The sequence below is a fragment of the Notothenia rossii genome, assembly GCF_949606895.1.
Source record: "Notothenia rossii genome assembly, chromosome: 6".
NCBI lineage: Eukaryota > Metazoa > Chordata > Actinopteri > Perciformes > Nototheniidae > Notothenia > Notothenia rossii.
The window spans coordinates 30721973-30735733 of NC_136909.1; the positions used below are offsets into that span (position 1 = coordinate 30721973).

The 13761-nt window shown below is 39.8% G+C and overlaps 2 protein-coding genes across 2 annotated transcripts in view; one reads left to right on the plus strand and one right to left on the minus strand.

Moving 5' to 3' along the window:
• Window positions 1-13761, plus strand: part of LOC307044136 (uncharacterized protein) — a 51513-nt gene that overhangs the window by 27433 nt on the left and 10319 nt on the right. The window lies entirely within an intron of this gene.
• Window positions 7188-10055, minus strand: xbp1 (X-box binding protein 1). The gene is given in 6 exon segments (XM_079687619.1): window positions 7188-8126; window positions 8129-8234; window positions 8378-8544; window positions 8660-8776; window positions 9103-9199; window positions 9696-10055. Coding segments are annotated over 6 exon segments (1191 nt in total). The 5' UTR covers window positions 9932-10055; the 3' UTR covers window positions 7188-7658.

The following is a 13761-nucleotide window of genomic DNA, read 5'->3' on the forward strand; positions in this document are numbered from 1 at the left end:
ATCCCCACAGGAGCAAGTTAGTGTGAAGTGTCTTGCCCAGGGACACAACGACATGCTGACTGCAGTGGGGTTTGAACCTGTGCTCCCCTGATCCGAACACCAACGCACTATCCACTGCGCCACACGCCTCCCTTCATCTGTTGTCATCATATTTTCAAAGTATGTTATTTTTGGTTGTTGCTGTGTGAAAACCTTGTGATTCAAGTGGTGTGGCCCAATGGGAATGTCCAAAATATTTAATCTATTGGATAGATTATGTACATTTGTACAGAAATTAGTGGTTTCCAGTCAACACATCCTACAGTAATCATTTTAGTTATTAGACTTATTTCGGAGGAAACAGCAGGTCAAAATGTTATTTGTTGAATACTTGAAACCACCGATAACCATATGCCCTAAAAACGTTGGGACAGTCCAGTATTACGAGCAGTTGTCGCAAATGGTCTTATCTTGTTTGTCCTTAAAATCAGACTAAGCCCAAAAACCTGAAATAATTATTGCTGTGAAACATAAATGTTGTGTTGCCTGGCCAGTGTTACGTCCGTTAACTACATGAGATATGGCCGATGTCATTTTTTTTGCTATGTTCAGTAGCGCTACAACCGGATAAACGACCACACATAGCAAAATAAAAGATTATTGAGTTAAAGCAATAACAAACAAAAAACATCCATCCCTGACATAGAGACTTGTGTCCCAAGACCAAAAAGAAAGAAATTGCGGTTAAAAGACATTAAAACGGCAACATTTTGTCAACACTAATGTACTGGAGGCTACGCCCAACCCCCAGCAGCCCTGTCCTAAATAGCACCCATATGTATCCGGTCACCAACGTGAACATGTTAAACATAGCCGCTAAACAACTGTCTGTTAGCATTTTCATTTGGAGCATGTTAGCATTAAGCTCAAAGCAACACTGTGCCTGAGAAGAGTCCAAAAGAGCTGTGAACTGGTTTAAAATTGTATATTATTACATATCGCAAGCAGTTGTAACACTTTTGAGTTTCCAAAAAGCTGTCATACAGTACCTGACAGCAACACTATTGATCTATGACTCCTACACCTGGTCACTGCTGGAGTGTTCAATATTACAACAGACAAAGTACAAGCTGTGACAGCTAAAGGATGTTTGTTGTCTCAGATTTCGTAGGTGGTCCTGATTAACACACATGAAAGATGAAATACCAAACAGGAATTATGGTTCTTAGCTTGCATATGAGTGTGCATGCCTGCCTGTCTGTACTTTGTGATCATGTCTAAGCCTACTCTGTAATTGCTGGCAGACACAGGCTGAGGTATGAGCGTCTAACCTCACGGGCCTGGTTAGAGCAAGCAGTGAAAGGCATTATAGTGCTGCATAGTTGCGCAAATACTCTCTAAGATAATTATTACAAAACTTTTATACGTGGAAGTTTGAATTAGCTTGCAGATAAAGTCAAATTTAAAGCTGTGTCAAGGTTATGAAAGCTGAAGGCATGATTCAGATGATATCAAAAGATATGATGTGCAGTTTAAATCCCCTTGATCTGCTCTGAAAAGCTTCAAACAGAGACTCTTCCTCGCTGTGTAGGAGGAATCCAAGTGATTCATGTTTTTCTTCCAGCACACGGGCTGCCTCTTGCAGAACTGCCACATGTACAGGAAGCGAAACCATGGCAATGAACCCTTGTGTAATGTGTGACGCTGGTTCTCCCTCGGCTTGCATTAGCTTTGGCCAATTAAATATGACTCCAGGAAGCCTTGGATAGCCTGCAGTCATGCTTTTTACAAAAGGTCTCCTGGTCACCCTGCTGACATTGGATTCTTTGTTGTAGTTTAATTTGAAATCAAAAGAAACAGATCTCTCTCTTGAAGATAAAATATTATTTGTAAAAAGTGGAATAATTTTGTATTTTTATTCCAAATGTGTTTTGCTTATTGTTACTCTATTCAGATGTTTGACGTTTACTTTCTTGACACTATAAGGCACTTTTCACATTAATCTTCTGAAGGAGGAGAGTTCCTTTGTACTAACATTGTATTTGAGTTTAAGATGTGTAAAACTAGTTGGAACTAATTGTGATGCAAAAGGTAACTTACGTACACAAGTAAGTTACCTCCATGGAACAAACACAGAGAATTAATGAAACTGCAAAAATGATACGTTGACTTTAATTATATGTACAGTATTATGTCAACAGATTTAACATAACCGTATTGGGTGGTGGAATTGGAAAGCAGTTTAAATTAAAAAGAACGTAATATTGTTGCTTTCAACTAGCCTGATACAGTTATGTGAAATCTGTTGACATAACACATTTAATCAAAGTCAACGTTATAAGTGTACAGTGAAGTAGGAGGCATTTTGTTGAGTAGTTGTTAAAGTTTTGAATTTTAAAATATTTGCATATTCAGATTTTTCAATTAGGAAGAAAGAGTAGATCTATTTTTAAGAACATTTGGCAAAACAACATATTATCTTAGTATGTTTAAGGTCTTTAAACATGTGTGGAGGGGCTCTTTAAACAGTTCAACTTGTAGAACTGCATGTTCTTTACTTCCAGGGTCCCATCGGACTCCCATAAGAAGCCTTACTGTTCTCTCAGTGAGCTTTGGCTCAGTGCCATGGATCAGAGGGCATTAGCACACTCCACTGACCATCCTTTGTTGCCAATGGTAACTGAGGATAGTGATCTCTCTCACAGTTTGAGCGCAAATCACCTTGACTGAGCACAGTGAAGAGTCTGCTGTATGTGAGTGCCTGCTGCTGTGTGTGCGTCATGATCACATACGTCTGAGCTTTTGTTTGCGCCCACATTCAAGGTGTGATGCAACTAAGGAAAGGTCGGCTTGATCCCAACAACAAAGGAGGGGCTGTCAGGTTGCTATTGTTATTATCTTGCATGTCAAAAGAGCAGCAGTGGGCAGGGTAATGAAGAAGAATAGCCGCTTTCACACCAAGTACTTTGCCGTACTTAGTGCCCTGGGGTACTTAGTGCCCCGGCACTTAGTACCCCAGGGCACTACCAATCGCGTTCACAACGGATTAAGTTCCCTGAGGGAAGATTACGCAAATGAGCCACTGACGTCACTTCGTCTTCTTCTGCTTTGGGTTTACTGGCATGCCGCAAAGAACTTCACGGCGTATACTGCTGCCCGAAGTCACCGGCCGGAAGTCCCCGGAGTTGGGGACTGGCTACGCAACATAAGGGGTACTAACGGAACTAAATGGGAAAAGTACGGGGGAAAAGTACTCCGGTGTGAACGTGCCCACTGATGATTGAAGGCTTATTTTCGTTCTAATAATTGACTGCATGTTAATCTATCATTGTGATGGTTATACCTTGCAAACATCCAGAAAAACCAGTCAGATAATAATAGAAACACACCTTTTTGAACTGGTGGAACAGGATTAACCAGCAATGATTCCTAGAATAGTAACAGAATCAGTTTGCCCTTTAAACGGACTGGGGAATCGTGTTCTTCCAACAGGGATGGACAGATGTTGTTTGTTGAGAATGACGCAGTCAGTGACTCAATTGTCCCCAACTGAATCATTAATAAAGTGGCCTAAATACCAAAGATATAACCCCCTTTCGCTCCAGCTTGTGATTAGCCACTCTTAGCCTTTTAATAAAGAAAGCCAAAGGGGGTAGTTGATTAACATTCCTCAGTTGGGTCAGGGGACTCTAGTTGCTCAGCCCTCGAGGCAGGACAACTGCCAAGAGACCCCAACTCACCCAGCTACACCATTAACATGAGAAACATGTCACATGGCTGCGTTGACCTCTTGTTTGCTTTACACCTGACTTGTGTCTTTGAATCCTGTTTGATCAGGCGGTACTTCTTTTTTCTTTCTCAGAATCCTTGTTGTAAAGCTAATGCAACACTTAAAAGGGTTTATGTTGTTGTGTGTCAAAGGAGAACCCACAACACTGTCTCATTTTAACGGTAGCCTACATTTTGAGCTCACTGTTTAAACTGAATAGCTTGGAATCACCAACTGTAAAACCTGCATTTACATAAGTGGCAGCTGCCAGTGTGGGTTTAGCAATACTCTTTATAATACTGCTGAGCGTAGTAACTCGAAGCCTGCAGTAAGGTTTATCCAAATCCGTGCATCGGTGACGACAGTGTCATATTAGCACGACAAATCCAGTTCTAATTTAAGCATGAACCTCAACATCATTCGGTTTCATACTGGTTTAGAGGGACACACTGAACTGCAGTTTGTCTTGACCAAGTCCTTGGCAAAAATAATATATATGTTTTTAACACCAAACTGTGTTCAACAAATCCCCTTTCCCACATGCACTTTAACCCTAAGATTACCTAGACATTACCCAGAGAAGGTGTACATCCTGAGAATGCATATGACCGTATCATTGCGATCAGATAGATAGCAGTTCCTTGGTACAAAGTCTAGGTAATATCCAATTCAGACTGAGTGAATAGAACAGAGATTAACAGCCAGTTTAGGCGTGTTGATGTTTCTATAGCGGCTGGTGCAAAACCAGAAGAAAACAAACTTTTAAAGGCTAAGATAAGGTGTATTTTACACAAATATACAAGCGAAATGTGTATAGGAGAGCAGACAAGATTCAGGAACTATTTTCTGTAATGTCCATTGGTGAAATTGTGAGTCAAGTTAAAGGAACGACAAGAGATTCAGTTGTTTATGCCAAAATTACACTGGATATGTGTTGTTATGCCAAGCCTCTTGCCCACTCTACCAACTTGTTATTATTTCACAAACCAAACGGAGTATTTCCAGTAAATGGGATCGCTTCTAACACAAACAATCTCTTGTTGTGTACCACATGTGTGACACACTAGGTCCAATGTGCAGACCTTATCCTCCAGATTTTGTCCAGAGATCTGTAATATCAAAAGATCTGCATGGTCATTATGAAACATTTGTGTACCCCTGTTACCCCTTTAGTCAGAACCAGTTCAATTCTTCTACTTTTGCTCCGGACCTCAACTGTGATGTCCTCACTCACATTCTTTACATTTGTTTTCAGTCACACAAGCTAAATGTCCAAAACGGCAAGATCCAAAATTACACTTTTTTTTTCCCCAACAGATATAGTTGAGTTTGTTGGGTTTGAGCTTAAAGTCCTTTGGCAATATAAAAAAAAACACATCTTTATTTTGTAACAGCACCCAGCAATGCCTTCATATCCTAAAATGTTCTTTGGTTTACTGTGTACTTTATCTCAGTATTGGACCAGGACTGGCAGATTAGCAAGAGAACCGGAAGTAGAATTTACCGGAAGGGGAAAATGCTGTGTTTTACCATCTATTGCAGAAAACCCTTAAATTAAGCAGATATCTCTTTTTAACGAGATCATGTGAACACTAATTTCACCCTACAAATGGCTTTAAACAAAACTGGCTCAAACACCAAGGAGAAACAGAAACGAGACTACTGTCCCTAAATAAACCAGAATCTACGTTCTGAAATCAAAAGACCTGCAACAGCAGATATTTTTCAGTTTCAGCTCCACAGCTATAAGTTTGATCTTTGCTGTGGTTCCCACCTACGAGACAGGAAATGGTACTTTTCTCACCACACTCTTTCGGGGTAACTACGTCAAATGCAGCTGTGGTTTCTGTCAACCTACCACAAGTGGAGTTCAATTTACAATGAAATATCTGAGTTGCCAATTGTTCTTCCCCTTCCACCTCTTCCAGATAATATACTGTCATGTACGAGGGTAGTTGCTGTGAGACATAATGGATGACATCACTTATGCAAAGCTTTGTGATCAGTTTACAGGAGCTAAAGCTAACAGAGACCGACAGGCCCTGCAGAGTTCAGATCAATTTCATTCGTGTTGCATCTGTAAAGCTGATCTAATCAACATAGGGACTCCAGGGGATCTCATTCAAAGGGGTGGGTCGTACCAATCACAGCTTGAAGAATTAAACCTCATTGTGATTAGAATAACAGCCTGAGGGGGAAGGTGTGTTCCCCACTCGGTCTTTTCTCTTCATACCAGGCCAAAACACCAACAATACCTGAGACAAAAAACTGACCTATTTCTGAGGAAGCTAAGACTAAAACGGTCTCAGGTTGGCTTCCCAGGAAACTCCCAGTTACATTAGAAGTGTTATGTAACACAAGCAGGCCTGCTTCTCAGAAAAGCAAGGTTGTGGGGGCACAAGAGAGATAGGGTATATAAACAATGTGTCTGCACACGTGTTAGATTATTTCACAGTTGTAGATTGGACAGTTTTAGTTTGATAAACCTGTTTGGTGAAACAAATACCTAATGCCCTAACCTTATGACCCTTCATACTGAACCAAGAGCACAGTTAACATTCTACTTTCTAATTAAAACTCCTGATATCCCTACCTTGGAGGTAATAACATTATTGATGGGATTTAAATGTCAAGACAACACAAGATGTCTTAATGGTTTGAACAGGTTTCCGTTGTTTTGAGTGTTGATTAATCCTTCAATTCGTTTTTATAATGAATTGCTTTGTCTAGTGGTCTATAAGATTGCAACATTTTTTGGGTTGTTAACCCAAATCACAGGTTTTGGCCTTAGCGTGGAGATATTCATCAATTGTTTCCCCTTTAATCATCTGATGTCACCTCAAATTCAGCCCAGTTCATTGCTTTGGTCTAAAATGTTGTGTTTTGCTGAGGTCAACGTGACATTTTAATTAGTTAGTTCTGTGCATTCCAAAATGTCCAAGATGTTTGGATTATGATATAAAGCTGGAAAAGGCAATATATTTGAGATGCTGGAGCAGCAAGTCTTCAAAAAATGCTGCTAGATAAATTGCCTTAATTGCAAACAACTTCTAACAGCCTGTTGATTGATCTATCAACCACTTCAACACAATTCCATTATAGCAGTACATTTCATGGCAGCACTGTCACCCTGCCTAAACCAAGTTAACCTGGTAGAGCAGACCTTCCCATATATTGAAGCTCAACATTTTGCTTCATATCCACCCTTCTCCCCATTTCCAGTGCTCTTCTGTACCTTCTGTAGTCAAAAAGAAAATCCTAAAATGTATTGTTTTAAACATTACCTGCGTTGACTATCCTTCATTTTAACATTCTGCTTTCCTGATGTGCATATTCATTTGGGAACTAAATACTGTAGAGTTAATTATTCTCTAAAATATGATTGTTGCAGTTCTTTCTTCCCTGTATAAGCAGTTACAATGACTTAAGAGACACGAGGTGCAATGCAAAAAGTTTTTTAATGCAGTAGGCTACATAGAGAGCGTCGACAAATTAGAAGAAAGCATTTTACATACAATGACTCCGAAGCAGAATACACAAATAAATAGGTTATATTTAAATGATCGGTCCCCATCCCCCTAATAATTTGCAGAAATACTTGATTCTACCCACGTGTCAACATGAACTGTGAGCGAGAGATTTTAAATCCATTTTGAATTCTCTGCTGTAATTAAAGGATGCCAAAATTAGCTGTCATGAACTCCATCTCCCACAAGTCAATGCAGCATCGCCATTTGTACAGACCTGCTGTAATATAAAAGGAGATTATGAGCTTAACTTTAGCCTATACATGAGTGGATTGTGTTCTATACGGTACTCTGAAGCTTTGTGTGCTTCTCCATTGTTATTAACACTACACATTAGCGCTTAAATGTAAATATATTATAACTTATTGGGCTGTATGGTTGATTCAGACACTGATAAGCTGGGGGAAGAGTTCATTAGCAAACATGTCTTCCCAGGTGCTCTCTGAGCACAGGGGAGAAGACATGTCGCTGAAAGGGGAAGGGGACCCTTCGTATCCGGAGTCGCTGTAGGTGTCCGCAAGACAAGCTTCCTTATCCAGGCCGCTGAGGGCAGGGGAGGGGGTTTCAGAGAAAAAGTCATCCACCTGACTGTGACTGTCACAGCTGGGGATGACCACTTCCTCCGGCTCGTCTTTAACGCAGACGGTCTCCTCCTCGAGCACCACCATGTCGATAACCGATAAGGTAGCCTCGTCGATATTCTCTGTGTCGCTCTCTGGGTCGCTGCACTGCCCGATGCTCACCTCCTCCACGGGCTTCGTGTAAATGTGGTCAAAGTGGATCAGTTCATTAAGGGCCTCCAGCTTAACTGGTGAGGCCCCCAGAGTCGCAGGTGTGGCGGGAGGTACTGGGTTCCCCCCTCCGACCAGCAGCTCCTCCGGCTCCTGGCACTCCTGCTCACAAGACTTGAGGAAAAGCTCTGGGTCAAGGATGTCCAGAATGCCCATGAGCAAATCAGACTAGTGAGGGGGGAGAATGGAGAAAAGATAGGAGATTAGCCTAGTTACCCTTGACCTGGCTAGTGGATTCCTTAGAGACAGGATTAAAATCTCAAGACATGACTTTTCATTATAAAAAGGAGACATCCATATGAGAGACTTACCTCATCGTCTGAACAGTCAGAATCATCTGAATCCATTGAGAAGTCTTCAGATTTAGGGACTGCTGGGCCTGCACCTGCTGCGGAGGCACACATAGCCTGAGTGCTGCGGACTCAGAAGACCCGATCCCTAAAACTGCGTCATTCCCGATGGATAACAAACTCTGAACCTGTTATGAAAATGAATGAAAAAGTGTGAATTAGGGTAACTCCACTGAAAACACAATCATTATAAAACCAACCCTACTTCCCCTTCATTACAACCAAATGGCATCATAATCGTACCTCCTCTTTTGAGTCGAGGGCATCCAACCCAAGTCTCTGTCTCAGTTCAATATTTTCTGTCAAAAGGCCGCTTGACTTTTCCCGAAGTAGCCTGTTTTCAATGTGAAGTTTCTGATTCTGCGGGAAGAGAACAAATAGATGTTTGAACTGGAAACTTGCAACTGGTTATGGGGAAGTGATGCTTGAAGTGAAAAAACCAACACTAGATATGTAACTGCTGTGTGGTTTTGCAATGTAGTTTAGTTTTTCTTTTGCAACACTAAAAACATTATAGGATGTTATACATTTATGGCTGGAAATGCCATTGTGTTGTGAAATGGCATAATAAAAAATAAAAAAATCTCAACAATGGCATTATGCTCAAGACATATGTTTGACTTTTGGCAAATATAAAAAGAGGAATTCATAGCTACATCCCGTTTTAAAATGTTTGTTATTTTTACCTCCAGCTCCAACTCTATGACTTGCTGTTCCAGGTCTCCCATTTTGGCCTTTTTCCTGTCTCTGGCTGTCTGGGCTGCGACTCTGTTCTTGAGTTTCCTGGAAAAAAAATTGACGGGGGGGGACGGGGGGACAGGAATTTAGCACACATTATTTCCATGATGCTGACTAAGCCTCCTGACATTACTTGAGTTCACAGTACTGCGCAATCCCCGGCCATGTTGCTGCCACGCAGACATACCAGGATATCAGTATCCTGCTCAGTGACGGGCGCGTCTGCGGACAGTCAAATGTCTCAGATAGCACTTTGACAAGCTAGTTCAAAGTCCAAGGGTGATAAATTAACAACATGAACTGTAACTACATTATGGTGCTATTTAAAACTGCATAGATTATCTATTTATATTAATATTGGGAGATTCAGCATTGACCTACTTTCTTTGTGCTGCGGTTTAAACGTCAAATCAAAGGGATCCATATGTTTGGGCGTGTCCCTGTGGTAATACCGTGAACAATGGCCGGGTTTTCCCTTTAAAAATAAAGGTTTTAACCCCATACATAATGATATATCAAGGGATATTTTTGAGGGACTAACCTGCGAAGTGCTTTTTCTTCTGGACTCAAGTGTGTGAGCCTCTGTCTTTTTCGTATGGGCGGCCCCGCGGAGGAGTTGGACTCTGAATCCGACGACGCCGGGCTGGAGCATGACGGTAAAACGACAGATATGGGCCGGTTGTAGACTGCCTGTGAGCCACTAGCCGAGCTGCATTGTTTGCCGGAGATCAGGAGCACTTTGTGGGACACTCCGGTCCCTGCTGTTACCACCACCATGTTGATATATCCTACTGGGGGTGATGAAATCAGAATTAATCGGGTATCCTTATTGTATTCAGTGGAACCCTTGAGGTTTCACTGCTTGCCTGATCACTGGCAATTCTCAACTGTTGATCAAGAAGGGCTGCACCTCCGGTCTTTTTCTACTGTCGTGGTGAAAGCTGATAGGCTCCCTGTGGCTCTGACGCAACTTGTTTACGGCCTGTGATTGGTCGCCTTGTTGATGAAATTTGCATTGAAAGTTTCACTCTGCTTTAAAAAAAAGTCAAATTAACCCAAATTCGTTTTAAAGTGTAATTTCCCCTCAATACTAGCTGTCAATTTCGGTTTTCAAGTCAACACTCTCTGCACCATTGTATTTTGTGAACCAGACATGATAGTTTAAAAGAGTTCATTTCGATTTCAGTGTATACTCAATGCTTATTTCAAAGAGTTGCATCAGATTTTACACACATAGACACGTTCAGTTCTCAGTTCCAATTAGAACACTATGAGCCTATTGTACTTTCACTGTATTGATTATAGAGCTATGACATTGATTTGGAGTTTCCTGGATCCATTACATATTTTCTATTCCCTAAAGTAGCCCACTTTAAGTTGGTTAGTTTTTCACAGAAACTTATCATATTGAGGTTCTAGATGTTATGCAAGACAAAGTATGTAAAACAACTTTTTTCTTTTAGATTTTTTTTTAGACCTCAGTTTCTATGTTCCAATATGCTGTTAGTTGGCCTCTTTGAGACATCTCGTGTTCTCTGCTCTTTGTCTTGTACATTCTAGTTTCCTCATTATTTTCTTTGAGGAAGTCTAATTGACTCGTAAAACAAGCTTTACCACTCTGATGGCTTTCCCTGAAATGGTTATTTTATATATCCTGGAGAGATCTATTGTAAGAATGAAATATTTATCAATTGTTTTGTCTGCCAAAGGATTTTCTTTCTTTTTCCTCTCCACTGAGAGAGGTTTTAACCCTATTTAAATCCTGTAAAATTAAACAGTATCAGTAGCACTAGATTGTGTTATTATCAGCAAGCGAACAAAACTTCATATTAATGTAACAGGAAACGTGGAAGTGAAATATATGGTTCAATGTTTGCTCTTTTTAAATGAGGAGCCTTGAGACGTTTTTTACGATTCATTTGAGCAAGTGTGAAGATAAATGTTCTGTTTGAATGTGATAAAAAAAAACAGTTATCATTTCTAAAAGTTTAATTTAATAACATTGACTTGATGTAAAATAGGTCTATAAAGGATGCTTTTGAAACTGTGGTTTGCTTGGCCTATAGAGAAATCCATCACACAGGACTCTAGTTTGCAGTTCTTTGCTTCACAACAAAAACAAGTGGATGTGGTGACAGCGACCACACTGTTGCTCAACTATGAACACAATAGGTGACATTTTCAGTTCACGACATGAAAAGCCTTGTGGTGAAAGATATGTATACATATGATAAGAGCGTACTTTATGGTACTCAAAAACTTTGTGTAGCAATCAATGCGATCACAGTAACTCTGCAGGTGGCATTCTATCGACAAGCAGTCTTTCAATGATCAGACAAAGGTATCACCAGTAAACAGGCCTCAGTTAGAAACTGTTAAAAAACACATCAAACAAGTTCACAAGTACGCTCTCTTTCTGAAACTTCTTTTTGTCCTTAAACAGGAATTTACATTTTTGCTATCTGGCTACCATTATCGTTGACAGCTTTTAGTCCTTTGCCCCAGTTATCTCTCACCTCAGCGGGAGTAACGACAGGAGCTAGAGCAAACACTGGCCTGTTTGCAGACATTTTACTGTCACTACAAAATCAACAGCTGGGAAAGTGAGAGCATCCGTTTATGATGATGTGTGTGTCAGTGTAGCTGTTACTGAAGAAAGAAACTGGATCTAAATACAGGATGTCATTCATTTAGAGCACTACACTAGATAGGTAAAAGTCCCTCTGCATCATGAATGAAAGTTTATACTAACGAGCCACAAGCCTAAAAGCAAAAAAGGCTTATTTAGATTGAGTTGTGGCTTTATACTTCCTAATTATCATTTCCTATTTTCAAGTTTCTTTATGTCACTCAAGAGAGCAAACAGGCAACACTACCATCTCACCATGACATTAAACGCAAATAGTTATTATTAATATGGAATATTGGCGGGGGTTCACCCATTATGTGTGAGATAAATGTCACATTTATCATCAGTGAAGTAAAATCTCAAATGTGAAGCTTTTTATCAATTCTAAGCCGCATACGGGATAGAAGTGTAAACACATGAGAATTAAAATCTTTCAGCTAAATAGCCTGAGGGATTTTTCCTTTGATTGTGCTAAGTTTTAGTTAAGACAGTATAGCCAGTGGGTACTGTATCTGTCATCAATCAAACTGAAAATGTTCCCCATCTGCTTTTGTTCTGCAAATTACGTACATTAAAAATGCAAATCATGTCACTGAGTCCAAAGTGTTTCTCGACACTTCAAGTAAAAATGCTGCATTCCAAATTTCACTTAAGTAAAAATAAATTACCAGCAAGTTGTACTCAAATATCAATAATGAAGGTATTGTTTGTCTACATAGGCCATTGTAATATAATAATATATCTGGACCATTATTATTGATGAATTCAAATGTAAACTGTACTTTAATGTTACGGTGGGTTGAGATGGAGCTCATTTTCCTTTTTTTAGTTTAATGTAACAACACAATAGATTATATACTATCTCGAACCGAAAGCTTTTTAAAAAAACGTAGTTGAGAAGAATGTACGACAAGTATAAAGTAGCATACAATGAAATTCAAATATATTAAAATTGTAAAAGCACAGCCCTTAATGTACTTATATTTGACCATTGCCAATGGATTTATACTTCTGTTGAAGAGAGCACTGTAATTACAAACTAATACTCTGGAAGGACTTCATAAAAATCCTCTTTACACATGATGTGCTTACATGGGTGTAACATCACAACCTAAGCACAAACATCTACTCATCTCAGAATACAATGTAAGAAAACAAGATCAAGACGCGCTTAAGTCTTTGCTGCCTGACTTGTTCAAAAGAATGTACCGGTAAGTGCAATTGTAGAATACTTGAGCTTGAACTGAACACACTGAGAAAATGTTTTGCCTTGAAGAGTGCCCTTAAGCTTCTTGAAACTTCTTCTTATTACTGTTCCAAATCAGAAACAGCTTTACCAAACAACTACACAAAGAGAACCCTAGTAAAATCGCTCTGTTTTGTTATTCGTTATTTCCCTTAAATCAGTTTTAACCGGCAGATGGATAGCTTAGCATAGATACTCAGGCTGAAAAAGTGGAAACTCACTGTGGACTAGAACCTCCAGAAATTGTTATAAACTATATTTTTGTATTGTATATATCATCATGTCTTATTTTTTGAGTTGCAAATTGTTCTTTTTACATTCGGCATTTACAATTCCATTTTTCCCAATTGTTCACCTCAGAGTGACATCTATTGGTTTCAGGTAATAGATAATAGAACAGATACAATTGAACAAAAAGCTAATTATTTAGATATGACTGTGCTTAAGAATTCCCATAAAAATAAAATACAACAGATTCAAAATGTAAAGGTGCCAATATTGATAAATGTTCAGATAGATGCAAATCTATCCGCATCCTGGATTCAGAAAAACTTCATTGGAAGATTCCCAGAAGGACTGTGAGCACAGCTTAACCTAAATATAGTCCGCCTTGGCTGTAGACTCGGCTCAACCAGTACTTAGACACAAACACACACACACACACACACACACACACACACACACACACACACACACACACACACACACACACACACACACACACACACACAC